The 27,857-nt window shown below is 46.6% G+C and overlaps 2 protein-coding genes across 3 annotated transcripts; one reads left to right on the top strand and one right to left on the bottom strand.

Moving 5' to 3' along the window:
• Positions 1–60: 60 nt before the first annotated feature.
• On the bottom strand, positions 61–14,315 carry CIAPIN1 (cytokine induced apoptosis inhibitor 1). Of its 2 annotated transcripts, none has more exons than XM_029237735.1 (9): positions 14,149–14,315; positions 9,334–9,515; positions 8,335–8,487; positions 6,337–6,416; positions 4,739–4,901; positions 3,234–3,307; positions 2,236–2,351; positions 1,653–1,734; positions 61–1,134 (listed from the first exon to the last, which is right to left on the bottom strand). In XM_029237735.1, exons 2-9 carry the CDS (start codon positions 9,488–9,490, stop codon positions 1,024–1,026), a joined length of 936 nt encoding a protein of 311 aa, XP_029093568.1. In that variant the 5' UTR covers positions 9,491–9,515; positions 14,149–14,315; the 3' UTR covers positions 61–1,023. The 2 variants fall into 2 exon arrangements, with proteins under 2 accessions (XP_029093568.1, XP_029093577.1); XM_029237744.1 differs by having other exon boundaries at positions 6,337–6,413.
• On the top strand, positions 14,233–27,857 carry COQ9 (coenzyme Q9). The gene is made up of 9 exons (XM_029237726.1): positions 14,233–14,383; positions 16,670–16,838; positions 17,951–18,086; positions 23,373–23,515; positions 23,776–23,860; positions 24,922–25,026; positions 26,334–26,489; positions 26,790–26,843; positions 27,152–27,857. The coding sequence occupies exons 1-9, from the start codon at positions 14,314–14,316 to the stop codon at positions 27,185–27,187; spliced, it is 954 nt and encodes a 317-aa protein (XP_029093559.1). The 5' UTR covers positions 14,233–14,313; the 3' UTR covers positions 27,188–27,857.

Genomic DNA, 27,857 nt, shown 5'->3' with positions numbered 1-27,857 from the left:
TTCAAGGACAAATACCAATGAACACTTTTCTTTATTGTCAAAACAGAAAAACCTAGGTCTCTTAAATCCACATGATCTCTCGCTGTTTGGCAAGATCCATCCCGAGTCTGCGTTGGTGCAGAACAAGAAGAACAAAGTGTCTCCTGCTCAGAGATTTACTGTTGGGTCAGACTTGTGTCCTGCTTCTCTCTAAATGCTACCAACCTGGACCCTTCTAAAGTAGATGGAGAGAGGCCCTGATCTCTAAGTGCAGGACTGGCCCCATGTGATGTGACTCAGCCTCTCCAGAAAAGAGTTTTGTGGTCCCAGGTGAGCTTGGATGGCTGTGTCAGACATCACGCGTACACACACACACACACACACACACACACACACAGAGACATATCCCCTCTTCACAGCGAATATACATTAGTACATAAGTTTAATACCTGGAGATTAACAGAAATGACAACAGGGCACAGATGCAACACAATAAAACAGGGATGGGGGGTAGGACTGGAGGGGGCAGAGGGACACTGGATATGATCACAGCAACCAAGGAGTGATTCCCTTGGTGCTCTGAGGTCATGAGACACTTGCCTCTTGTCACCAAGAAAACTGCATGGGGAATAAACCACCAACTCTGGAAGATAAGCCGTGGCACTACTGCGGAGCTTAGAATGGGGTGGGGCCCTCTCTGTCACAGTGTTAATACTCAAGGATGGCGGGCTCGGAGAGTGTTACGAAATGTCAGCATTTTGACCTGGTGAGAGGGGCCTATTTGGGATGTGCCCCGTTTAACTAACACTGGGTGAAGGAGGTCCCCACTCAGGGTAACAGGGCCCCGGGATACCGTGGTCTTGATCTGCAGCAGCACTCCACACCACTGCTCCCAGCCAGCTCCACTCTGTCCACTAAGCACCCTCTCCGCAATGGACCTAAGCCAGAGTGAGCGAATCGAGAGGAGACGGGAGGAACCACGTGGTGGGATGGAAGGGGCAGGAGCTGGCGGAGGAGCAGGTGTGTCTCAGGCCGGGCCCTCCCCTAGGCATCATTGAGGCTGCTGTCGCTCAGGAGCACCTTCTCCCCAGGTCTGAAGGCCGGCATCCCAAGGTAGGGGCAGCTGGCGCAGCGGAAAGCATCACCCAGGTAACACTGTTGAAAGAAGAGACCATCATACAGGGAAGCCAAGTGTCAGCTCTCCCAGAGATACAGGCCAGGAGAAAGGGATCCCAAATTTCATAGTATGGCCACAGCGGCCTGAAGAGAACGACTGCGTACATTTGTAGGTCCAACTGGGATCCAAATACTAAGAGTCTTTAAGATCTCTGATTTCATGAAAGACAAAAGTCTAGAGAAGTTCCTTAGGTGGACATACTTCTATATTCTCAGCAGTTCAAATCACAGCCACACTCAGCAAATGGCTGAGTAGCATCAGGCCTAATGTGAAGCAGAAAGGGGCCAAAAATAAGAGATGACAAGCGCCCCCCCTACAGGCATGAGTGTGCCACCCACTCTCAGGAGATGACCCCCCTTCCCATTACTACCTAGAGACGCGTTCTCGCACGTTCACCTATTATTAAGATACTTGGGCAGTGAACTCTGTAGAGCTGGAGCTGGTCTGGGTTTAGTTTAGGCCTTTGTGAATACGGAGTAATCGACCAGATACTCACGTTTCCACAAGCCGACTTGGGCTGGGAGCTTCTCTGGTCCCTGAACTTCTCTTTTTCCAGTTCCTCGGCGAGGCCACAGGTGCTGGGGAAAGTCAGTGGCTGATGAGCGGGACCTGCCACCACCCAGAAACTCCAAGTCCTTGACAGGCCTTTGCCCTGGGAGCCTTCACAGATACGGAGTATTGACCTTTCCTGGCCTAGTCAGGTTTGGGCTCCACAATTCCATGATGTATTGTTTGGGGATTCACACATAGACAGTAAACTATCGAAAAAGCCAGGAGAGGTTAGCACAAATTTGGGAGAATGGTAGCCTCTTGTAAGGAGAGGGAGGGAGATGCAGCTGAGGGAGCACGCAGAGGCGACTTCTAAGGAACAAGTCATGTTCCTGGTTCTTCAGCTGGGTGAGCAGTACATGGGTGTTCATTTTATTGTTCTTTAAAATGTACTTATTTAGCATACTCTTCTGACTGTCTGATACATTTTACAATAAAACATGTTTTAGTAATTGTGAAGTACAGCGATTCCTTGATAACCAGAAGCCGCTGGAAGCAGCCTGGCAGCCTCTCCTCACCCCAAGGCTTACCAGTTCTTGCAGGCCTTCCTCTTTTTCCCTTCCCCACAGGAAGCAGCCCGCAAGGAAGCTGGGTCTGGCTTCTTCATATCTTCTGGATCCAGCAGTTCATCTGAGTCAATGAGATCCTGGAGAATGTTCGAAGCCATTAATGGCGCAGTCATGGTCTCTGCTAATGAACACGTGAAGTGGCCACAGTCCACAGCAGCAGTTCGCCCATCTACGCAGAAGGCACCCCTCACCCTACCGGGCTTGATCGCCACGCCCGAGCTGACCACATAGTAAGTACACTACGTGCACAGAAGCTGTGTTAGGCTGTGAGGGGCTGGGGACTCATGTACGACGTGCAGAGAATATGTGTGTGGAGGGCAGGGAGGGAGGGGGCGGGAAGGACGAAGAGAGGAGTGTTATATTTATGCGAGTATACAGAGGGCTGTCGTGTGAGAAAGGGGAATGGAGTGTTTTCTGTGTAATTCCAGAGGAAAAGGGAGATCATGATATATACACGCGTGTAATTCTCCGAGCAACGTGTAGACAGTTAATCTGTAAGCTCTGTGAGGGCACAAACCGTCGCCTAGTTTGCTTACCACTCTAACTTCAGTAGTTGTGGGAATGAAGAACTTTATTACAGAAAGCATTGATCTGAGTGGGAAGAGCATTACTGTTAAGACAGTGAGCATTTGGTGACTTGCCCAGACGAAGGAGCCAAAAAATATTTTAGCTGACAAACTCTTTTCAGGTTTACGCATGCCCACAAGAGTCTTTAATATATCACATGAAGTGAGAACAAGAAAATCTGCGGGGGGAAAGGTGCTGAAAAAGAAATTTAAAATGCCACGAATGTGGAGTTTCCTTCTGAGTCAAAAAATGCTAGTGGCAGGCACAGCCACAAGGCTAGGCTTTAAATGCTTTCATACCTACAAACCCAGAGAGGCCACTCCAAACAACAACATTCCCACCCAAAGTGGGGCCTAAAAGAAAGCAATCAGGTGACCGCAGTGCTGACTCACCACGCTCTCATCCTCCATATCATTGGCCGAGAGGGTCCAGAGCTTGGCAGCTGCAGAGTCCACAGCAGGCTTCCCTGAATCCAACCAATGAAAGAAAACAAGCTCCAGAAAAGCAGCTGGGAACAAACTCCAAGCACACGTAAGTGCTTTCTACTGAGGCTGTGCAGGGAACACACTGGGCCGGCGGTCAAAAGACCTGGGTTCAAGGCCCAGCTCTACCACTTAGAAAGGCATGAGAGGGACCCATCACTTTATGGCAATAAAAGCCATCATTTGTTAAGCTTTGTGCCAGATACTACATTAAACATTTTACATACATGATCTAATTTAGTCCTGCTCACCAACTTATGAGGAAAGTTCTTGTCATCCTAATTTTATAAATGAGGAAAGAGGTTTAGATACTTAGGCCAGTTACACACAGCCACAAATACACAAGTACAGACAGAGTCTACCTAACGCTTTTAACTTTCACTCCATATTGCTTTCTCCTCCTTCTCTTAGTTCCCATCCCTAGAACATGGGGCTAATAGGATTCCCTATACCCACTGCAGGAGATTTGAATATTAAACAAGAAACTGTGCCAAAAAGCATTATAAATAGCAAAGCTCCAGTCACATGTAGACCTGTTACAGACAAGAAAATGGGCTCGAGAGCTGGTGGCAGCGGCGTAACAACAAATCAGTAGCAAATCACACCTCCTGATTCTCTCTCTGGGCCCAAAAGAGCTGCGGGTTCAGTGTGTGCCAGTCCACGAATGGGCCTTGGGGGGAAGTGCACCCCCCAGAGATCACTGTCACACTGGATGCTCAGATCTCCCACAGGGCAGGTCATCTAAGCTGCTCCTACCCATTCTGGAACTGTGACTCCAAAGGTTAGGACATTAAAGGATTTCTTGAAGATTTAGGCTGGACAGTCAAAACAGAGCAGTGTGAATGTACCTGTAAATTTTTGCATACCTCACAGCTAGGACAATTTTTCTCAACTCAGGCATTAAAAAATAGTGATAGGAAGGGTGAGAATGGTGACAAAGGGTGGAGTGCAATCTTCTGAGAGGAGATATTTTTATAAGTGTCTTAAGATCCTCAAAGAAAAGCTGAATTCAGTGGCACAGAGAAAAGGACACATGGGAAGAGGAACAGCACACTCTTATCCGCCATGACCGTCACTGTGAGGTCTTCTGAGGGTAAATGTCATAATTCTGGGGTCTGGAAAGACTTCATCAACTAATGAAGCTACGGGAGTCTGACCTCTAGAATCTGGAGACCTCAGTGTCCTCTGGTGCAGAAGGGGCTGAACTAGGTAATATCTATGCATCATTTCAGTTTTGGATCCGAATATGCCCAGAACAACAGTGCATTAAGCATTCTTCCATTTGGAAATGAGGGAAATTAAGGAAGGGAATGATCCTCTGAAGATATCACCACCTCATTCAGATCTCTGGCTCAGTTTTTAATAGGGCTTTTCAGGCCCACTCAGACAGAACAATGTCCCTAGGCCAGTCTCACCGGAAGACTTCTTGGTAGTAGAAAGCTTAAGTTGACTAGAAGAACCCACTTCAAAATTGGGCTTTTTTCCTGTGATCTGCACAGAGAGCAGGCTGTCACTGTGGTAACCCAGGTGTTCTCGGACAGACTGAATCTCCTCAGGGCTCAAGAACTTGCGCTGCAGCTGAAATTCAAGATATCAGAGGATTAGGCCACACTCCTTCTACAGTATGATGGTGTACTGTCCCCCTCACAGGTGTCAAATGCTCACATCTGTAGTAAGCACACGACAGCAGGAGGTCACAGACATTGCCTCGTGCCTCACGTTCAGTTTCTCACTGATCAGGACGCTGGAGTGTAACTTCTGTCTACATTTTTATGTTGAGCCTGCCCCTTGGAGAGTTGTATCAAGTATCTGTCTATTCGGTACAAGGCACTGTGCGAGGCATTGTGGAGACTGTAATGATTAGGATTATCAAGATGAATCGGGCATGTTGAAGAGGCTGTTGAATGGAATCGAAGCCCATGGCGGGGGAGCATGCCCACAGTAAAGATGCTAGAAATGAAATACGCAGTAGAGAAAGAGAACCACAGGGGGAGGGAACTGCTTTCTATGTTCCTTGGGAAGAAGCTGGGGGTGCCACCTCTATGTCCGACAATTATGGAACTGCTACATAAACCACAGTCCACCTAGAGCACTGAACGCCGTTCCATCATTAGTAAGAAAGTGGGTCAATACACTGAGGTGGACAATGTCGAAGACGGCTAAAGGTGGGGAAAAGAGCTAGTGACTGAACACTGTATACATACGACCTTGTTTACATTAAAAAATGTGTATACACACACACAAAACACACTTGTAAATACATAAAAAGAAGTCCGAACAGCCACACCAAAAAATGTATTGGTGGCTCCCTCTGGGGAGGAAAGTGTAAGCAAGGCCTGAGATGTCACTTTATATTCTTCAGTCTTAACTGAATTTTTATGAACATCCCATATTTTGGAATAAAAAATGGAAGAACTTTAACTAAAAAGAAAAATAAGAAAGGGTAGGCGTGAAGAAACTGAGGCCCTAGGTCATGTACAGATCAATGGTATAACAGCTATCGTGGTATAACACCTCTCACACAAGGAAATTTCAGCATTGGAGAAGAATGTAGAACCATAAATACCTCTATTTAATGTTAATATTTCTAATGAATTGTCAGAAAAGGATTTCCCCCTCCAACCTATTCTAGCCTCCCACCCAAAAGCTGAGGAAGATACAGGCAACTGCCCTTCACTTAGGCCTAAGATTCGTGTCCACTAAGAGATGTGTCGCTCTCTCCCTGCCTCAGTGGTCACCACTAGTACTGAGACCAAAATATGTCCCAACCCACATGGGCCCAAGCTGAGTCTCTTCAGAGGAGATTGATTTCAGAGGTTTCGTCCTTCAAGGCATCTGGTTTCTCCCATGCAGAGCCCTTCTCAACTTGTTTCCTAGTTGAGTGACACTGATCACCTCACCTTCAGGGTTGTTATTTCTCCCAGATTCTCTCTGTATCGTCTGACAAAAGAGATACTGGGTTTAGTCACCCAAGGCTTAAATTCCCAGCAAAGAAGGTCATCTACAAACATACCTCTTTTACTTCCACAAGACCAGAAAGAGTCAGGGCTGAACACAGCTTAGATGCCGTCTTCACTTTGCTATTGTTAACTGCTAAGAGGAAAACCCCAGTTAATAGCTTTATAGGTCAAAGCAGGAAAAATAATAAAGGCTCTCTGCTATTCAGGTCAGCAGGCACTAAAACAATAATAACCTATTCTGTTCAATGTATATATATTTTAGTGATAATATTTTAATTGGACAACTCCTTTTGGTTGTTCAAAGTGCTCTTACTGATGCTCTTAAGTGTCATATAATAATTCCATTATTATTGCTTCATATCACTCCCTGTTTCTTTGAAAAACCTAACCTTCCAGGGGCTGTTGGATAATGACCAAGAGGCTGAGAAACTGTAAAGTATACAAGTACCTCTGTATAGTTCCGACAGACACTGTGTTTAGTCACCCAAGGTTTACATCCCAAAGAAGGGTATAGCTGCTATTAACATCACAAGCTTATATTTCCACATAAATGCCTTTACACATTTCAAAATACTTTTTTTTTTTTTTTTTTGTGGTACGTGGGCCTCTCACTGTTGTGGCCTCTCCCATTGCGGAGCACAGGCTCCGGACGCGCAGGCTCAGCGGCCATGGCTCACGGACACAGCCGCTCCGTGGCACGTGGGATCTTCCTGGACCGGGGCACGAACCCGTGTCCCCTGCATCGGCAGGCGGACTCTCAACCACTGCGCCACCAGGGAAGCCCTCAAAATACTTTTATTCCTATTATTTGATGAAATAAGTCATCACATTTTGAAAGAAAGTCTAGTTAAAAATGCTAAAAATCAGGCTTCCCTGGTGGCGCAGTGGTTGAGAATCTGCCTGCCAATGCAGGCGACACGGGTTCAAGCCCTGGTCTGGGAGGAGCCCACATGCCGCGGAGCGACTGGGCCCGTGAGCCACAAGTACTGAGCCTGCGCGTCTGGAGCTTGTGCTCCGCAACGGGACAGGCCACGATAGTGAGAGGCCCGCGCACCGTGATGAAGAGTGGCCCCCGCTTGCCACAACTAGAGAAAGCCCTCGCACAGAAACGAAGACCCAACACAGCCATAAAGAAATAAATAAAAATTAAAAAAAAAAAAGGCTAAAAATCTAGAATGATTCTGACAGCTTTACCACTGAGCAAAAAAGAGGTTTTTATTTCTTGGATTCTATCTTTACTTTCACATGAATCAATACTTAGCTCATCACTCTCAGACTTCTAGTCACTATTTTTTTAACTTTTTAGTTTGAAATAACTATAGATGCATAGGAAGTTAAAAAAAAAAAATGTTCAGGGAGGTCTCAAGGACCCTTCACCTCTTCTCTCCACGATAATATCTTACACAACTATCATATAATATGAAGACCAGGAAGTTGTCCCTGATAGTCCACAGAGCTTATCCAGATTTCACCAGTTTTACATACACTTGTGTGTGTGTGTGCGTAGTCTTCATCACCACAAGGAACCTTCACACCACCCCCTTTACAGCCTCACGTACCCCCTTCCTCCCATTCCTAACCCCAACGATGGCCAACCTGTTCTCTGTCACTATAACTTTGTTATTTCAAGAATGTTATATGAACAGAATCATACAGCCTCTAAGCTTTTGAGATTGGATTTCTTTCACTCAGCATGATTCCTCTGAGATTCATCCAAGTTGTTGCATGTGGCAATAGTTTGTTCTTTATTTAGTGCTGCATAGTTTTCCATGGTGTGGATGTACCAGTTTAAGCATTCACCTGTTGAAGGATCCAGCCATTTTCAGATGAGCAGTTTCCTTCTATTTTACTACCTAATGGGTCAAATATCACAATTTACTCAGATGTGCTGGTTCAGAGTTTTACAATAATTCATCCCTTATCCCTAAGGATAAGGTTCAGTACAGGACTGTTGATCTCCAAATTATACCTCCTTCTCAGAGAGATGCGGTAAACATACCTAAAGATTCAACCCTGTTAAACTCTAGTCTTTCAGGTGAAAATTTCCTTACCTACAGCTGTCTCTACTGGCTCTTTCAGAAAAAGACATCCACTAGGCCGAAGGATCCGGGCCATCTCAGCCAAAATCTCAGCACTGTGCAGAGTGGTGCTTCCAGGAATTATACCCGACAAAATAATGTCAAAGCTAGATTCTTTGTGGGCAGCTGAAAAGAAGGAAGACTCTAATCAACAATCACCTTGGCCCCAGAATCTCCCAATCCCTCCCAAGTTCCCACAAAGGTTACATGCGTGGCCTTGTAGAATAAACACCTACCTGTTCAGCAAATGCTATTATACCACCGTTACTAGCAAGAGGGGCAAGGACACTGCTGCCCTGCTCTCCCTCAGTCTTACTAACTTCATCTCCTTTTGTATGCTCGGGGAAAAAGTAAAAAAGGAGGGTGGACGAAAACCAAGCTTTTTTAAAAAGTGTGGAACATCTAATAAGAAATAAGAACTTACTTATACAAATCATCAACTATACTCCTAAGTCCACTGTATCTCAACTGAAAAAACTACTATCATGCGCCACCCCCCCAGAAAAAACCTCAGCTATCAGGCTTCCCTGGTGGCGCAGTGGTTGAGACTCCCCCTGCCGATGCAGGGGACACGGGATCGAGCCCTGGTCCAGGAAGATCCCACATGCCGTGGAGCAACTAAGCCTGTGCGCCATAATTACTGAGCCTGCGCTCTGGAGCCCGCAAGCCACAATTACTGAAGCCCGCAAGCCACAATTACTGAAGCCCGTGTGACTAGAGCCCGTGCTCCGTGATAAGAGAAGCCACCACAATGAGAAGCACGTGCATCGCAATGAAGAGTAGCCCCCGCTCACAGCAACTAGAGAAAGCCCGCACGCAGCAACAAAGACCTAGCACAGCCAAAAATAAATAAATAAATTTATTTTAAAAACAACAACAACAACAAAAAACCCAGCTATCAAGGAACGACAAGAAATGCAGCACTGCCATCAAAACCGCCCTCCCTGTAAGACAACCTGGGTAGGTACTTACACTGCAACAGCTGGTTGATGTTTTCCACAGACACTCGGCCCTCATCGCCAGTTAAGGCTTGAAGCTTATCCACCAGATCTTTTAGAGCCTCCGTCGGAGATGACTTATCCCAGACCACTGCCACAAACTGGCCAGCTGAGATCCCAAAATCTGCCATTCCTGCAGTGCTGTGGACCTAAAAGCTATGGGCCAAAGGAGAGTCAAGAGTGAGCAGAGACAAAACGCAATTCAATCCATGGGGTACCACCAAATGTGATTAGAATTGCAACCTAATTCTGACCTCCCACCAGGGAATGCTGACCACATTAGAAAAACTCACTGTAGATAACCAGAGTGTGAATAAATAAACCCATTATCCCAAGGTTTCATAACCCCAACATTCCCAAATATGGCAGGTGGCTTCCTTGGTGAGAATCCTGACTGGGCAGTCAAGTAAGGAGGTTGAAGGCACAAATATTCTTTTCTCTTTGGTATGAGACAACTCAGCTTGAACAGAATGTAAAACACACAGGACATTAATTAGGTAGAAGTATGACTCAGCAAGGGAGGCAAACAAATTGGCTGATATAACCCAACCACAAGCTTAGTGTATTTTTTAAAAAGAGACAACATATGTTAATTTAGCAAACTGAATAATGATATTTTCCCATTCATCAAGATATGAAAATTCAATTCCACTGACTCTGCATTGATCAATAGTATCTACTACCTCTATCTCTAACAATTAACATTAGCCAGACTCTTCAAAGCATTTTACCTACATTATCTCAATTGAACCTCAGTACAACCTTAAACTAGATATTACTCCCATTTTACAGTCAGGAAACAGGCTGTTGACTTTGCCCAGGTCACACAACTAGTAAGCGTTGTGTGGAAAAAGTAAAAGCTGGGATCTGAATCCAAGTCTATATGACTGTAAAACCCATGCTTTTAACCTATGGAAATTTCCTCCTGCCGGGGTCAACTTTCTCTTTGACTTGATACTCAGATGAGTATAGAATGTCCTCACGATGCAATCAGGTCAGGAGATAGCAGTCTACTCAGTTCCCCATTTCTTTCTTAAACATTAATGACTCCAAGTCCCTGGCTTCAGACAGCTCTACCAAATGACATGAGACCAAAGCTGTGGGATAGGGATCACACATAGATGGGTCTTAAGCCGAATACTTCTGTATTCTGCAGAGGTGGCTAACCCAGTGACAATTATGCCACCACAGACACTCCGGGACCAAGTTTAAGTCAGGCCTACACACTCTTCCTTCTTTAAAAATGTTCCCTTCAGGGACTTCCCTGGTGGTCCAGCAGTTAAGACTCCGTGCTCCCAACACAGGGGGCCTGGTCCGATCCCTGGTCAGGGAACTAGATCCCGCATGCCACAACTAAAGTCTCCGTATGCCACAACTAAAGATCCCGCATGCTGCAATGAAGATCCCACGTGCTGCAACTAAAGACCCAGCGCAGCCAAATAAATAAATCTTAAAGAAAAAAAAGACATGTGAAGCAATCTGAGTGCAGAATCTTTAAAAAAAAAAATGTTCCCTTCAAATGATTTGCTCCTCAGCCTACAAAACATGCCTAGGTCAGCCAGTCATCCTTAAATACTATAGTACTTTGATTTTGCTGCTCGTTTCCTAAGGCTTTTATTTTCTAGAGCAAAGTCAAAACTCTTCAGTCTTCTGGATTCAGGTGCTCCGTAATCTGGCTCCTCCTGTATCTCCCACCTCCCCAAAGTGAATCCTCCCTTGTTGTATGAAAAATCTTGGCATTTTCACTCTATCATGCTTTTTATCTGGTTCCTTCCCTGTGGAATGCCCTCTTTATTAACCTGACCTGACTGCACGCCGTGGTAAAAGGATGCCAAGTGTTATCAGATAAACAGGATTCCTTAGTCATTGAATTGTGGGTTTTAAATCCCTAAAAAGCACACAATCAAGAACTGAAACTTTAAGCTTTCAACTGTAACATGATGTTGAGGAAGAACCCTTACAAATCTTTCAAGTGAACAACTTTGGATCAGTCTCACATTTAAGAACCAGCTGGGGAAGATAGGAATATGGATTGCTGGGTATGAAGTTATAAGAAATAAATGATCTCCTTCTAGAATGATGTTGGAACAGGCTCTCCCTTGGGACAATAGAAAGAGATAAGAAGTTCCCTTCCCACTACTACAACCTTGCACTGTACTCACAGAAAAATCCTCATGGAAGAACCGAGGGGCCAAAGGCTACTCATTAACTAGACAAACACAAAAAGCCAGATGTTGAGACCTTTTCAGCAACCTTAATGGAGGCAGGGTTTTATTTTTTCATTTTTATTTTTTTATACAGCAGGTTCTTATTAGTTATCCATTTTATACATATTAGTGTATATATGTCAATCCCAATCTCCCAATTTATCAGGCAGAGTTTCAGAGAGCACAGGTTTCGAATACGGATGAACTGGGGTTCTACCTATCACTAGATCTTCTATTTATTAGCTACATGACAATGGATCAGTGATTAGCCTCTTTTCTCATTAATAAAGTAGGGAGAATAATCTTATATTTTGCAAGGCTGCTGCAAGAAGTAAATGAGAAGATAAAAATATGCAATGTACTCGGCAGGACCTGGCACACAGAGCTCAATAAAATAATGTTCTAAGAGAACTCTGAGCCTCCACTTCTCTGTGGCCAGTTTATTTGCCTTTGCTTCAAACAGTCCTATAAAATCTTGTTCTTCCTCCTCAGCCATACCTGCTGGGAGGACACCCCAGGGAGAAATGTGAAGCTCCTTTTTTATTGTTAAAGTTATACAACATAAGAGCTGCACTTTATGACATCTTATACAGTACTCCAGTGGGATTGTGTCTGTAAATTAGAAGAATGGAAAGTGCTTTGTTTTCCATATCCCCCCAAACTAATCTTCTATGGCAACAGGGAACTCATAAAATACATTTATTAAACATTAACTCTCAAAAAGACACAGCCACCACTTTCAGTCAGCGTTTTCCAAATAAAATGGGACACAATGTTCTTTTAAATATCTAAAAGCCAAAGTGTGATACTATTCATCATCAGAGTTTTATGTTGTTGTCAATGTCTTTCCTAAAAAAACAAGGAAAAAATGTCTGGCACCTAAGTCAACATACTTAGAAGTGTGACTCAGAGCCCAGTTTCATAAATAAAAAGAGGTGGAATAGAAGTCATTGTCACGTCACTGGACTTGTTAAGCATCTCTCCAACTCTGACTGCTGCACACACATGCCCACAGCCCTTCTAAAATGTTGTTGGCAGGTAGTGAAAGCAGATGTCTGAGAACAACTTCTGGAGATGCACTTGTTTATTTTTAAGGCACCCAGTAAACATCAAATCCTGAGGCATTAGGCTCCTTTTAAGGATGAAGAGGGCCAAAAGAAAAAAAAATAAGATTGAAGTTTGGGTATCAGTTCAAACCAAGGATCAAATCCTTTTAAGTCAAATGCATAAAAAATTCTAAGAATACTGACAGTTAACGGAAAGAAAAATTTAATTAAAATGAACTGACCGAAGCGCGTGCACTTGCGCGCGCACACACACAAACACACAAACACACACACACACACACACACACAGAAAAAAAGGTGACAATCTGCAAGGAAACAGTAAACTCAAAGGAAAAGAAATAGAAGACTTTGTCTCCAGGCAATTAGGTGTGTGTCAAACTTAAGGGTTTCAGGAAGGATATCCAAGTGCTAGATTTTCCACAGGAAAGATTCATTCGAAGATAAGTGGACAGAACTCAGAAAACAAAACCTCATGGAGAGATCAGTAGTGCTTTCAGATCCAGAAATATGGATCTGAAAACATCTGGGGAGTAGTTTTGGCTTAGGGGGAGGCTTCCCCCACACTCACGCAGGGGAGAGTAAGAGGTTCTGAAAAGGTTGATAAGGAGTGTGCAAAAATACAAAGACAAGGGTCTAACTGCACAAAACTTACAGAACGGCATGCTTAGCTCCAGCTGTTGGTTATCCCTCATCCCCAAACCATTTACTTCTTCCGACTATTATGAAGCCTTCCCTGGTGATAGGTTTCCCAGTGAGGCGCTCCTCATTTACATATCTGCTCAGTGACTAGTCCATGACCTCCCTGAGTCACGCAGAGCTTGGCACTCAATGTCAGAATAAAGGCCACCAGCCTTTCCCAAACTTGCAGATCGTCCAAATCACCCGGGGGCATTTGTTAAAATAAGATTCCAGGGCTAAATAAGATTCCAGATGTACTGAATCAACTCTCCAGGAGAAAGACCTCGGTATCCGATTTATTAACAAGTGTCCTGATGGTTTTTCCAATCCGGCAAGTTTGGGAATACTCACTTATATCAACTCAACACTTTGGAGGTTCAGGGAAGTCAAAGTTTCAAAATTACAATCTGGGGGGTCCAGGTACCCCCAAAGACGGAAACTTAAGCTTCCCTGATGTTTGCGAAGAGGGACTGAGACTCAAGGTCACAACAGCTGGCTACTAGCAGAACCGGGTCTCAGACTCCAGTCTCCCGGACCCCAGCTCAGCGCTGTCCCCCGGGGCCTCAGGCCGGGTCCGGCAGCGCGGGAGATAAGGCAGCTCGGGAAGGGCAGAAACCACCACGCTAGTAGACCGGGACGAGGCACGGCGGGCCCGACCCCGCACACCGGCTTCCCCCGGGCGAAAGCCCGCTGTGGTCCTCAGGGAGGTGGCCATAGCCACGTTTCCGCCGAAGGACGAGGCTGGGGATGGGAAATGAGAGAACATGGGGCAGAGGGTGGGCCGGAACGGGGGCGTTGGGGAAGGTCGGGCTCTCGGACCACCTGGTGATCGCTCACCTGCCGCCCGGGTCTTGCTCCCGGCTTCTCAGCATCGGCCGGCTCCGCACCTCGCGCCTCTCGCGAGAGGGCGAAGCTCCCGCTGCGCGGGGAGGGCGGAAGTGGCCATGCAGCTGACTCGGTGCTATACGGCGCGTCGCTGTAGGCAGCGTGCCCGCTTCCAAGATGGCAGCGAGGGTGTCTGGCGCGCTCGCCCGGGCGGGGTGGAGGCTCCTGCAGCTGCGGTGCCTCCCCGGTGAGAGGGCGGCCGATCCCGGGAACGGGGAGGGAAGGGGAGGGGGCGCGAAGCCGATCTGGGCTGGGTGAGGGGCGGAAGAAGCCTCGTGGCGGCTCGAGAGCAAGGTGAGGTGAAGGGCATAGCGGCTCGCGCCGGCGCCTCGGGCTTGAAGTGGCCGCCTGGCTGGCTTCTGACCCCATTCTCGACCTGTGAGGAGCGAGAGCATCAGGGAAAGGCCTGTCACTCCCATTTCATGGAGTTGACGCAGCCCGAGAGAGGGCTGTGGGTGCCCAAGGTCACACAGCTCGGTCGGTTGCAGACTGGCACACTTGTACCCAGTCTCTTAACTCCATTGTCAAGTCCCTGGGCCCTGATCCCGGGAAACAGACACAGAGAGCGCCTAGTCTACTTTTTCCCAAGTCAGTCATTTCCCCACCTCTTCAGTAATTCTTCAGTATCCTCGTACCACCTTTGCCACCATATAGTCAGTATTTTTGTTTATACGTCTGATTTCGTAAAATTATAGACGTTTACTTAAAAGAGGAAGCTTTATATCACTACCATAAATGGAAAACCAATGTCATCTTCCACAAATAGAACGTATGAATTAACATATTAACATAAATATATAATTAATGAAATAATATTCTCCTGTATTTCACCTAAAATCTTCTCGTGGACTGCAGTGGTTCTGCAATATTGCTTTGGGACCTCCCAGGTCCTTTTCGAAGTTTTATGAATATTTGGTCCGTTTTTTTCCGTACATATGCTAAAATAATTGATATTTTCACACATAGGTGCTGTTTCTTTTAAAAATCATTTTTTCCTGATTTGGTCCACAGATTTTCTTTAAAATGAGTGCTGTTTTGTTGTTTCTATACAAAGCTCCAAACTAAATATGTTCAGTAAAAGTAATGCCTATGACCCGGAAAATCTACTTCGAGGTATTTACTCAACAGAAATGAAAGCAAAATGTCCACCAAAAGGTTTGAACAAGTATATTCATAGCACCTTTATAATAGCCAACAGCCCAGGTGTTCAATGGAATAGTGTTTCTTAGTGGAATGGTACTCAGCAGTAAAAAGTAACAACCTCCTGATTTTCACAGAAATATGAATCAATCTAAAAAGTATTCTAAGCAAAAGAAGTCTTATACGTACACAGGATACACAGTATGATTCTATTTAGATGAAATTCTAGGACAGGCAAGACTAGAATGAAAAATTCAGCATAGTGTGGGTGGGGAATAACTGGGAAGGAATAAGAGGGAACTTTCTGGGGTGATGTTAATCTCTAGATAGGGGTTCAAGTTAGGCAGGTGTATACATTTGTCAAAGCTCAGAATTGGCCCATTTAAGATTTGTGCATTTCATTGAATGTAAATATCACCTCAATAAAAGAACAGTAAATATTCAATAAATATTGAACTCTAGTTAATGATGAGCATGTTGAAATGTTTAAAGATAAAGAATTCTGAAGTCTGCAACAAATGCATCAAAAAATAAGATGGATTGGGGAATTCCCTGGCTGTCCAGTGGTTAGGACTCGGTGCTTTCACTGCTGAGGCCCAGGTTCAATCCATGGTTGGGGAACTAAGATCCCACGAGCCGTGTGGCACGGCCAAAATAAATAAATAAGATGGCTTGATGTATGAAGAGTGTGATGGATATACAGGTGTTCGTGCCACAATTCTTTCCACTTGCTTGTATGTTTGAATTTTTTTTTATTGTAAAATGCTGGGAAAGAAAAAAGTAGTATGAGCCTTTGCTTAGGAAATACAGTACTGTACTTTTCAAAAGCCCTTTCCTAAAGTAGATGGGTGTTGCAATATTGCAGATGAGAAAACAGATAGAGACGCCACATAACCACTAGGGAGTCAATACTCAGACCTTCTAATTTATAGTCCAGTGCTCTTGCCATGATATATAAATATATAATGTTTTCAAGTCACTTTCATTTTTTTGTTTGGGCTTCACAACACTCCCGTTGAGTAAGTAGAGATTATTTCTCTTAATTTGCGTATTTTAAAGTCATGCTCATTGGGGTGAAATGGTTTGCCCATTAACACACAGCTAACAAATGATGGAAACATGCCTAGAAGACAGTTCTTCCGTTTCCTGGTTCCTGCTTTTGCCACCACATCATGTCGAAAGGTTCCCAGTTTACCCAAGAATTTTGTGTGGGATCAAACACTTGGTTCTGGTTTTCCTCTGCTTTTCTTCCTCCCCATCCCTCGTACCACTCTGGGTCTCAAAGGGTCTTCTCTGGTGAGTGTCCCTGGCTGACCAGCTCAGTTTGTTTCAGTGTCCTGCTGCCGACCAGCCCTGGTGCCACGTGCCTTCCATGCTTCAGCTACACAGCTGAGGTCTTCAGATCAGCAGAAGCAGCAACCTCCCCCCTCTTTTTCTCAGCAACATTCTGAGACACAGGGCACAGAAGAACCCAGTCAGGAGTCTTCTCGTTCACCCCCCAGGTAGGCAGTAGAACCCCAGTCCACCCATTTCTGACCACTTTGCGTGCTTGGGTGAATCTGTGCTTCTCCTTCCTCTAGCCTCTCTGTTCCCTTCACAGCTTTCATCATTTTCAACCTTATCTTTGAAAGGAACCTGTTGTTTGTTTGTTTTATGAAAATGGTGCCTGTACATTCGAAACCATTCTAAATAATACAAAGAAGTTCACAAAAATAAAAAGATTATCAGAAATCGCAAACCCAGAGATAACTTTGTGAATATCCTTTTCTCTAATGTATTTCATTTATAACCCTGTATATATTATAAATGATTAATTACACTGTACACTATACATGCTGTTCCAGAACCTGTTTGTTCACTCAATAGTACGTTTATAATGTCATTTCACAATCTGTATTATTTTAATGGTTGATAGTATTCCAGCAAATGGCAGTACCAAAATTTATTTGACCTGTCTTTTATTGATGGATATTTAGATTTCCTTCACTGGTATGAAAAATAATGTGATAAAGTAGATGATTCTCTCAGCAGTGGGAGCATTGAGTCAAAGGATATGCACATTTTACATTTCGTTACACATGTGAGGCCAAATTGCCCTCCAGAAAGGAAATAATAATTTACATCTCCGTTAGATGTTTCGTCTTTACTTAATCCTGCCGCTGAGAAGTTCCTCTGGCTCTGAAATTGGAGTGTTCCCAGTCATTTTTCTGGTCTCCCAATGAAAGTAGTTTTCATTTCAATTCAACAAATATTGTTTGAGGATCTACTTTGTGCCAGGCCCTGTGAATAACGTAACCGTTGTCCCTGTCCTCAATGGACTTACAGTTTGGTACAAATCCAGATAAAGAAACAATGTGGTAAGGCTATAAACTGGGAAATCCAGGGTGCTGTGACAGCATGCACCTTCCTATCACCTGACCTCCTCGCTCATGGTTCCTTTCTCTCAGTGACTCTATGGGAGGCGAAGGATGATATGATTTTTGCTCTGTTGGCATTCAAACGCTGATACTGACACATAAGTAAATGTCCTCTCAGCACGTGAGGTGAGGTGAGGTGAGGTGAGGTGAGGTGTGCCGGGCTCCGTCCCCATGTCTCTCTTGCATTTGGGTCTCAGGTACACAGACCAGGGCGGTGAGGAGGAGGAGGACTACGAGAGTGAGGAGCAGCTGCAGCAGCGCATCCTGACGGCGGCCCTGGAGTGTGTGCCCGCCCACGGGTGGACAGCAGAGGCAATTGCAGAAGGAGCCAAGGTGTGTATGGGTGCGGGCGGGGCAGCCTGACCAAGATCAGCCAGGAGGGAATCACAGCAGCCAGAGCAGAGGGCTTTCTTCCAGCCCAGCTCAGAGCCCCAGAGCTCCTCACTGCTATACGATTTTCTGGTTCTGTGTTGTTTGTTTTTCCCCAATAGGGTAGAAATGGCTTTGTTTTTTAATTATTTTTTAATATAAAAAGAATATACCGTGGAGTTGGTTCTTGGCAGTTAGGTTCTAAAGGCAGCTCATTAGGCAAGAATTGCCTATGATCAAAACTGCCAGGGGCTTCCCGGGCTTCCCTGGTGGTGCAGTGGTTGAGAGTCCGCCTGCCGATGCAGGGGACACGGGTTCGTGCCCTGGTCCGGGAGGATCCCACATGCCGCGGAGCGGCTGCGCCCGTGAGCCATGGCCGCTGAGCCTGCGCGTCCGGAGCCTGTGCTCCGCAGCGGGAGAGGCCACAACAGTGAGAGACCCGCGTACCGCAAAAAAAAAAAAAAAAAAAAAAAACAACCTGCCGTATTTCATTGACTCTAAGATGCCATTGGTTGTAAGAAGCACCATTATTTTATGTATCACTAAAAAAGAAAAATGCTGTCTGTTAAACTGTGACGCATCATCAATTTATGATTCGCACTGATTGTTTAAAATGAAAAAAAATGGAGATCCTAGAATTGACAAAATGTGGTGTTTGAAAACTCCCAAGGAGGCACCACCTTGGAGACCAGCACACCTCATTTTTCTATGTAAGTCTAATAATCAGTGTTTCCTCCTGCAGTGGAGCAGCCTGCTCCTTTAGATTAAGCCATAGGCTCATGTTTAGGCCTCATTGTGCAGAATCGTTGAGCATAGCCACATACCATGCTATGAAAGGTCTGTGAGGATGGAGACTGATGGAATTGCAGATTCACATCTCCCACCGCAAGCATATGAGATATCTGCTCCTGAAATGGGACAGTGGGCAACTTTGCTGCTTTTTTAAAATTTAACTGTTATTTCTCTTGTCTTCTCTCACTCTCCGGAGAGCACGTATGGTAACAGAAGTCACATGAGTGGAACGTGTATACTATATGATTCCACTGTGTGCTCACTGTGAAAGCTTTGAACAATACAGACAGATACAAAAAAGGACTTAAAATTGTCTGTGATAACAAAGATCAACATTTTGATCTTTCAAATTAGAAAAAAAAACCTTTCATTTATTAATCATTCACTCTTTAAATATTTATTGAACAGAGAGTGTGCTAGGTCCTAGGGGCATCATAGTAGTCAGGATGGGCAAAGTTCTGCCCTTGTTGAGCTTCCAGTCTGGTGACATTAATCACATATATACAAATACATATTTATAAAATGTGGTAAGGGCTATCAGGAAAAGGTACTATTGTGACATGCAGTGGAGGGACTGAATCTAACTCGGGGTGGGGTGAGAACATGGTGAGGAAAGGCTTTGGAACTGAGAGCTGAGGAATGAGAAGGCTTTACCTGATTTGGTGGCGTGGGGGATGGACAAGTCCAGACAGAGACACAGCATGTGCAGAGTGGAAAGAAGCCTGCACATTAGAGGAACCGAAGAAGACCATCATGCCGAGAATCAGGAAGAGATCTGAGCTGAGTGAGGCTGGGGAAGGGTCAGTTGAGGCCACATCAGGCAAGGTCCAAAGGTCATGTTGAAGAGTTAGGCCTTCTTTTATTCTAAGAATAATTGGAGGTATATAATTCAATTTGACATTTCAAAACCATCACTTTGGCTGCTGGATGAAAAAGTATTGGAGTCAGAGAGTTACTGGGAGCGGCTGCTCGTCATCCAGGAGAGATGAGGGTTTCTGACCTAGAGCAGTGGCAGTGAACGTGGAGACAAGTGGGTAAATTTGGTGAGAGAATGACATAGGAGGGAGTGACAAAATGCCACCAGAGCTGCCTGCTGGTTTGCATGCATGGGTACATGGTGGCGCCGTTTTTTTAGATTAAGGCCACTGAAGAGCCAGGTTTGAGGAAGGCCCATGGGTACAGTCTTTTTTTCTTTCTTTCTTTCTTTTTTTTTTTGCTGTACGTGGGCCTCTCACCGCTGCAGCCCCGCCCGTTGTGGAGCACAGGCTCCGGACACACAGACTCAGCGGCCATGGCTCACGGGCCCAGCCGCTCCACGGCATGTGGGATCTTTCCGGGCCGGGGCACGAACCCGTGTCCCCTGCATCGGCAGGCGGACTCTCAACCACTGCGCCACCAGGGAAGCCCCATGGGTACAGTCTTGAGCTTTGTTGAATATGAGGGGTCTTTGGGTCGGCCAACGGGGAACCTCAAGCATACAGGCCTGAAACTGGAGGAGCTGCCTGCACTAGAGTATATGTTGGGGCATAATCCACATATGTATGTGGTCATTAAACCATGGAAGTGAGTGAGATTGCCTAGGGTGGCATGAATGTGCCTAGAGTGTCATGTGAAAAGAGGGAGGAGTCTAGGTCCTCAGGGACCACTGACATTTAAGGGTGGGGTGGAACAGGGTGGGGTGGCAAAGAAGTCTGAGGTGGAGGAACCTGCGCTGGAGGCAAAGCAGGAGAATGTGGATGAGGCAACTAGACATTGGTGACTGCAGCGGCAGCCGTTTGAAGGGAGTACAGGTCCGAAATAACTGGTGGGTTGAGGAGTGAGTAGAGGTCAGGAAGTGCAGAGACGTTTGGCTGCGAGGGGGAGAAGAGAGCTAGTATACTAAGCAGGGGAAGTGGGATGGAAGTTTGATGAGCATGTTTGAATACTGGCAGGAGGGCACAGAAACACCGGTGACGGTGAAGATACAAGAGGAAGTGGCAAAATAAAAAACGTGAGGTTCCTTGAAGGCAAGGATTATGAAATCCGGAAGACAGGTGGAAAGACTAGCCTTCGATGTATTAGGGGCAAAGTTGGAGAAGACAGCTGCAGGCTTAGTTTCTAGAAGAACCTTTAAGGAGTTCCCAGGGAATGGCTTCTGTTTTCTCTGTAACGTAGGTGTGGTTGTCTCCTGATCGTGAAGTTAGGAAACAGTGGGAGGAGACAGAGGTTCGGAGGTAGCAGAGAAGGTTTGAGAGAATATTACAGAAAGGTGTGGAACCAGGGGAGGACAGAAATATAACAGGATTGTTTGGAAAAATCTGATTCTACTGAATATTCTATGGTTAAATTTTTCACTCTTTTTCATATGCTTTTTTCACTCTGCATATCTCCATTCATAGGGCTGCATAATACCTATTGCATTTACTTGAACTCAATTGATAAACATTTGGGTTGTTTCCAATTTTTTTAATATTATAAGCCTATTTGTACGACAGATTTAAGTACATTTCTGGTTGGTTTCTTTAGGACAAATTATGAGAAGTGGAGTTGGTCTTTCAGGGAGTGCATCAATCAGAAGAAATCACACCAGTTACTCGAATAGAGAGAATTTAACACAAAGAATTGTTAACTAGATGTGAAATTGGTAACCAGGTAACTGAAAGGATAAAAGAACACTAAGGTATGGTAGAGGTAGCACCTGCAGGGAGGAGCTCTCATCCCCAGGGCTAAGGGAACAAAGGGAAGAGCTGGAATGATTACAGCTAGGAGCTTGAAGGAGAGTCCCTGTGGAGGTGAAACCCCCACCTCTCCGGAGGACGTGCTCCTCAGCGGGTGCTGGTGTCGCTGACCTTGGAGGAAGGGTCCCTTGGGGCTGGCACTTGACCTCTGGGGTTGGGGAAATGGCGGAGTGCCTGGGAGGGCAGGGAGAGGATGGTGGCTCGATTAAACTGGGTCTGCACCTGTCGAGAATACTGCAGACTGGGTTCAGCTGCTGCCACTGGACAGAACTGCGGTGGTGAAGGAGGGCGCTGCTCACACAGACCGCTAGGGACGGGAAGTAAACCGCGAGGAGCCAGGCCCTTCCTCCTCCTCCAGCCTTGCAGTCTCCCTCTAGAGACCCTATCCGCGGACCTAACATGGAGCCAGAAGTATGGCTTGCAGAGGAAGGGCAGGTTTGGAGCTGAGAGACAGTAGCTCAACAACTGGCCCAGGGAGTGTGTATATTTTCGAGGTTCCTGTTACATACATGTTAGAGGCAGTATAGCCTGGTGGTTAAGAGCTTTAAGCCTCGGTTTCTGTAAAATGTGGATGATGGTAATACCCACCTGCTGGCATTGCTGTGGGGCTGCAGCAAGGTCGTGTATATAATGCGCTCAGCCAGGCACCAGGCACACAGGGAGCACGCAGTCACCCTTAGTACTGATGCTCCTGCGGCTCTGGTGTTGAGGTGAATATTGCCAAGCTGCCCTCCAAAACGGCTGTGTACTCCCACCAAAAGAGAGGCACTTTCCCAAAGGTGGGAATTTAGAGTTAATGGTTTTTTTGGTTCCTTTTCTGCCCTCTGTCCCTGCTGCCGTCAGGGTTCTCCCTCCAGTAACTGCTCAATGAGTCCTGTATGTGAGGAATAGTAAAGGATCTCTGTGAATTTGTTAACTCTTTGACAACTCATTAGGAAAAGTTTGTGAGGGACTTTCCTGGCAGTCCAGTGGTTAAGACTCCGCGTCTCCAATGCAGGGGACGCGGGTTGGATCCCTGGTCGGGGAACTGAGATCCCACATGCTGCGGTGTGGCAAAAAAAAAAAAAAAAAGTTTGTGAGACCTTTTTTTTTAAACAACTGAGACTTAGGTTAAGTGAGTTGGTGAGGAAGAGAGTTATGAGCGCTCTTCCCAAGCCCCTTTTTATAATAGTTACAACTCTAGGTTACAAGTGTCAGAACTCGAACTCAACTGGCTCAAGCAAGAAAGGGAGTGTTTGTCTCATTTAATAACAGAAAAGTCTGGAAGTAGCTCTGGCTCGGTGTTCTTAGATTGTTGCTGCTGGGAACTGTCTCTACAGCATATCTGCTTTGCTTTCCTCTCTGTGAACTTCATTCTCAGCAGGGGCTTCCCATGCAGGACTAAAAATGGCTCAGCAGCCCCAGGGGAAAGAGGGTACTTCTTTCCCATCGGTACTAGCAAAAGTGTGGAGGCGGCCTCATAGGGCTGGATTTGGTCACGTGCACATTCCTGAACTAGTTGCTGTGAACTCCACTTATCTAGGTCTGGATCCCCTGCTTTGCATCACACCCAGGGGCTTGATGGAGTGTGGAGGGACTGGTGGTCAGCTTCTCCCAGATCACACGGACAAGAATGAAGAGTGGGGTGTCCCACTGGAACCAAGCTGCTGTTACTAGAAGAGGAGGCACTAGTGATGAACAGGCGGCAAATGTCCACTCCACCTACCCGCCACTTTCCTGTTTTCCCTCTCCCCCTTTGTAGTCTCTGGGTCTCTCCAGTGCGGCTGCCACCATGTTTGGGAATGACGGCAGTGAACTGATACTGCATTTTGTGACCCAGTGCAACTCTCGGCTCACCCGTGTGCTGGAAGAGGAGCAGAAGCTGGTACAGCTGGGCCAGGCAGAGTAAGTCCCATGGCATCATTGCTCGGGGTGGCAGCTAAGGTTCAAGGAGCTTAGTCGCCACTAGCTGTCCCCAGGAGGCCAATCCAAGCAGAGCCAAGAGGGTAGCACTGAGCAGCCCTGCTGCTCTGATGGGACTGACACGCAGCTGCCTGCCTCATCAGGAGCTGGTGGGGCCCTCCCCACTAGGGCTGAGTAAACAGTGTAGCACCGAGCCCATGCCTTTGATCCAGAGACACACTGTTTTCTTTTCCGTCTTCCAGGAAGAGGAAAACAGACGAGTTCCTGAGGGACGCTGTGGAAACCAGACTGAGAATGCTGATCCCGTACATTGAGCATTGGCCTCGGGTACAGAGTCCATATCCAGGCCCCAGGGCATAAAGTATTCATGTTTATGATCCTCAGCACCTTCACTTGGAGGGTCTGGCGCACTGTTCAGAAGTTAGCTCATTAATCTCCACAAAACTAGGGATTCGCAGTGCAATTGGTGGAGCTAGGTTTCCGATTTGCGAGAGCCAAAGAGAGGACCTCTGAGCCATCTGTGTCTCAGTTCCTGGAAACGTGGGTGGCGTGGGTCCTAGATCACGTCCTGGGTGGGGTCTTAGTGGCCCGCGTGTGCCACCAGGTCTTCAGTGAGGAGGAATCCATGAAGGGGATTAGAAAAGTCAGAAGATTTTACTGGCCATCATCATTAACAGGCCTGTCGCGTTCTAGATCTCAGGGAACTGGGACTTCTTTTCAGTATGTCAGTGTGATGCTTAGAGGATTGGAGTATTCATTCCAAGGGCTTCCCACTCCCCTTTTCTAAAGGTCCTTTTTTCCTGTTTCAAAGTGTGTCACAGTGCAGGCCATTCTCTCAGTTAAGAAACTCAAAGCACATCAGCACTGAGAGGGCCCACGGATCATCTAGTGTCCTCTGCCCAGCTGGGAGACGGTTGAGCATGTAATTTCAGTTGTGGGCGGGAGTGAGGGAGTACAGTCCAGAGTCAAGTCCCGTCCCCTGCCCATGCTCACCACGCTTGGTTGCAGATCTCCAGCTTGACCCAGTCCACCTCGAATTCCACCCCCAGACTCCCCAGCTATCCCTGCTTCTTCCTCCATGTTACAGAATGGGGTGATCTCAGTACTCAAAGCCACCAGTCTAGAGCTGGCTATCTGCATTCCCAAGTCCACATGCTAGGGATTGAGAATCTGACTGGGTCAGCTGAGGGTCGGATCTGCCCCGGCTCCCATTAGCTGCAGTCGGGAGCATTAGACGCCAGGAGCTCACACGAGTGGGTGGAGATGGTGAGTCTCAGAAGGAGGGCCGGGCAGGCCCCCTTCCGTACCTCCAGGGGGAGGTGAGGCACTAGCCACCTGAGCCCGCCGCTGCCAGTGTGCAGTCCCACTCCTCTGCCATCTCTCCTCAGGCGCTCAGCATCCTTCTGCTCCCTCACAACATCCCGGCCAGCCTGGGCCTGCTCACCAGCATGGTGGATGACATGTGGCATTACGCTGGGGACCAGTCCACTGACGTGAGTGCTCTCTGCAGGCCCACAGGCTACTGGCAACGCCTGGATCAAGCATTTCCTCAGGAAGTTTGTGAAACTTCTTTGATAACAAATCCCTTCACGGGACTATAGTGTCATTCCCATCTTGGAAAGGGGAGGCTAAGGTATGAGGAGGGTCCCTCCACAAGCCACGGTGGGATCTAGGTCATCTTCATTCAGGGACCAGTGCCGTAGCCATGAGCCATTGGTATCCCTTCCCCCACTAGACTGGTGACAAGGCATCAGAGGGCCTTGTGATTGGATTGCCATTTTATAATCATTTCCCCCTCAGTATTCTCTGATTTAGATTCTGTAGCAGACTTTCTCAGTGTGTGTCTTTTTTGAGACTGATTAAAAAAAAAAAAAAAGAATGCCATGGAGACACTCGTTGCTTTAAAAAGAAACTCCCTCCCTGTAGTCCATGTTGGCCTGCTTCGCTAAGAGATCAATAAGCCTTTTAAAAAAAAAAAAAAAAAGCCTTTAAACAGGCACCAGGAAAGAATCTGACTTGTTAGTGCTATCATACTTCTGGTAGGAAATTAAAAAAAAAAAAAATATATATATATATACCTTCATAAAGGAAATTAATGTGTGATGGTACTTTGTGGAATCCAGGATGGGAGGCAAAAAAGATGCTCCCACCACAGTTATAACAAAGTGCTTTAATAAACTTCCATCGTGTGGGAATATACCACCAACAGAGATGGTAGGAAAATGAAATTAGAAAGCTAAGAAATCAGAGGGATAAAACAAAAAGCAGCCGAGCTAGGGCTCTAAAGAGTGGTTCGCCAGGACGGTCAGAAGTTGCTGAAGGACTTGAACCCTCAGCTCTTCCTAGGTATTCCAGTCTGTCCGTGATGCTGTCTCAGCCCTCACTTCACTGATGAACACGCGAAGGTTTGGTCATTACTGCCTGACCACAGAGCCTCCCTGGAACTTAGATGTCCTGAGACTTAGGCTTTTCACTGGCGTTTCCAAAGCCGAGTGGATGTAGCAAAATCACGTGGGGCACTTATGAAACATCCAGACCCTGGCACTTATTTCAGACCTCCTGACTCTAAACTCTAAGAGGTTGGGCCCAGTAGCTTGCATGTTTAATCTCCCAGGTGATTCTGACACCCAGCCTAGTTTGGGAACAGCAGTCTTGTCTAGAGGGCCATGTGTATCTGTGAGGAAAAGAAGAAATCAGGAGGAAGCCCAGGAGTGCCAGTGGCTTTGGGTAGGAACTACCCAGACTTGCCCCAACCTGCAGCAATAGTGGTGACCCACCTCTCTGATGGGTTTCTTTGCAGTTTAACTGGTACACCCGCCGAGCAGTGTTGGCTGGCATCTACAACACGACAGAGCTGGTGATGATGCAGGACTCCTCCCCAGACTTTGAGGACACTTGGCACTTCCTGGAAAACCGAATTAACGACGCAATGAACGTGGGCCACACTGCCAAGCAGGTAGCTGGGGGCTAGGCATTTGGGAAACCTCCTCACTAGGCACACTGTCTTCCTTGGGCCACACTGGTCACTTGTCTGTTCTCTTGCTCCTCTTTGACTTCAGCTGACAGTCCCCAGGGCCTACCCTGAAAGCCACACTTGGCCCATTTGTGATTGTGTTGTCCATAGGCTCTTCCTCCAGTACACAGAGCCCTCTTGACTCTACCTGTCGGGGCTAATAGGCCTACTGATTTTTCCTACCTGTCTCACCTTTGAGCTAGTGGTGGGGGCCTGAGAGAACCTGACTCCGACTCCTTCTAGGTAAAGTCCACCGGAGAGGCACTGGTGCAAGGACTCATGGGCGCAGCGGTGACAGTGAGTACTACCCAGCTCATCCCTGCGCATCCATTCTCACATGTGTCACTGACCCCAAGTAGTTTTGTAGCCTTAAACTGGAAAGCTAATAATAAGACTGACAGTGGTTCAGTCCCAATCTCTAGATCCCAAGTAGCCCACTTCTATTTTTTACTGGCATCAGGAAACAGTGCTTACTCCCGGGACCCTGGTATGTCAGATCTCTGCATCATAGCCACACATGCTGCCTTGGAAATCTCAGTCTTTCCCATTGGAGTCCTAGGGTCAGGGCAAGGTCTCATCACTCTCTGTTTCCATCCCTTTGTCAGCTCAAGAATTTGACAGGTCTAAACCAGCGCCGGTGAGCAAGAAAGGGTGTAAGCTAGAGTGCCCAGAAGAAAACCCGAGGATATATTTAAAGGGCTTTGAAACGTATGAGGTGCCATCCATGAAACAGGGTGTTAACGAGAGAACACCGAAGGACTCTACACACTACCACAACCACCTGGAAACCACAGGGCACTGGAGGATAGATAGAGTTGTAGCCCAGGGTTGGGCCACTTTTTCAGTTCCTAACACCGGGCCAGGCCTCCTGATGCCTTTCTGCATTGCAGCTGTGTGATTAAAAAATGCAGCACTCAGTCAAGCATTCAAGCCACAGAAACCCAGCACGCCCCTGTCCTGGTCTCTCAGGCACCTTGATCATGTCTTAACCTGCCTAGAAATGCTCTCTCGGGCTCCCAGGTCAGAGTCAGGGTCTGAAGCCACCCCAGGTGGCAGCTCATCCACCACACAGCACAGGCCTGTGCACCCAGAGGGAACCATGCTGCCCTTTCCTTCTCTGGTGTCCTGAGATGCTGCACTGGAAACCCCCTCGCAAGCTGCCTCACCTGAGACAGGTGCGTGCTGGATGGTACTGCCCAGCCTGGCCAGAGGTGTGATTCCAGGCCCTGTGTCGAGTTACACCAGCATGCGCTGCAGGACTATTCATGAACTTAGAGTCTGTAAAAATTATAATAAATATGTTTGAAGCAA

This window comes from Monodon monoceros, unplaced genomic scaffold (assembly GCF_005190385.1).
Source record: "Monodon monoceros isolate NGI ecotype Baffin Bay Population unplaced genomic scaffold, NGI_Narwhal_1 Super_Scaffold_10, whole genome shotgun sequence".
NCBI lineage: Eukaryota > Metazoa > Chordata > Mammalia > Artiodactyla > Monodontidae > Monodon > Monodon monoceros.
The sequence above is the reverse complement of the archived record's forward strand: the minus strand, read 5'-3'. Positions and strand labels throughout refer to the sequence as shown.

Coding starts and splice junctions, on each gene's coding strand:
- CIAPIN1 (XM_029237735.1), bottom strand. CDS start 9,490: ATGGCAGATTTTGGGATCTCAGCTGGCCAGTTTGTGGCAGTGGTCTGG. Junction 8,488..9,333: donor CATCAACCAGCTGTTGCAGT/GTAAGTACCTAC, acceptor CCTTCTTTTCAG/CTGCCCACAAAGAATCTAGC. Junction 2,352..3,233: donor ATATGGAGGATGAGAGCGTG/GTGAGTCAGCAC, acceptor AACATTCTCCAG/GATCTCATTGACTCAGATGA.
- COQ9 (XM_029237726.1), top strand. CDS start 14,314: ATGGCAGCGAGGGTGTCTGGCGCGCTCGCCCGGGCGGGGTGGAGGCTC. Junction 16,839..17,950: donor TCTTCTCGTTCACCCCCCAG/GTAGGCAGTAGA, acceptor TTTGGGTCTCAG/GTACACAGACCAGGGCGGTG. Junction 23,861..24,921: donor ACATTGAGCATTGGCCTCGG/GTACAGAGTCCA, acceptor ATCTCTCCTCAG/GCGCTCAGCATCCTTCTGCT.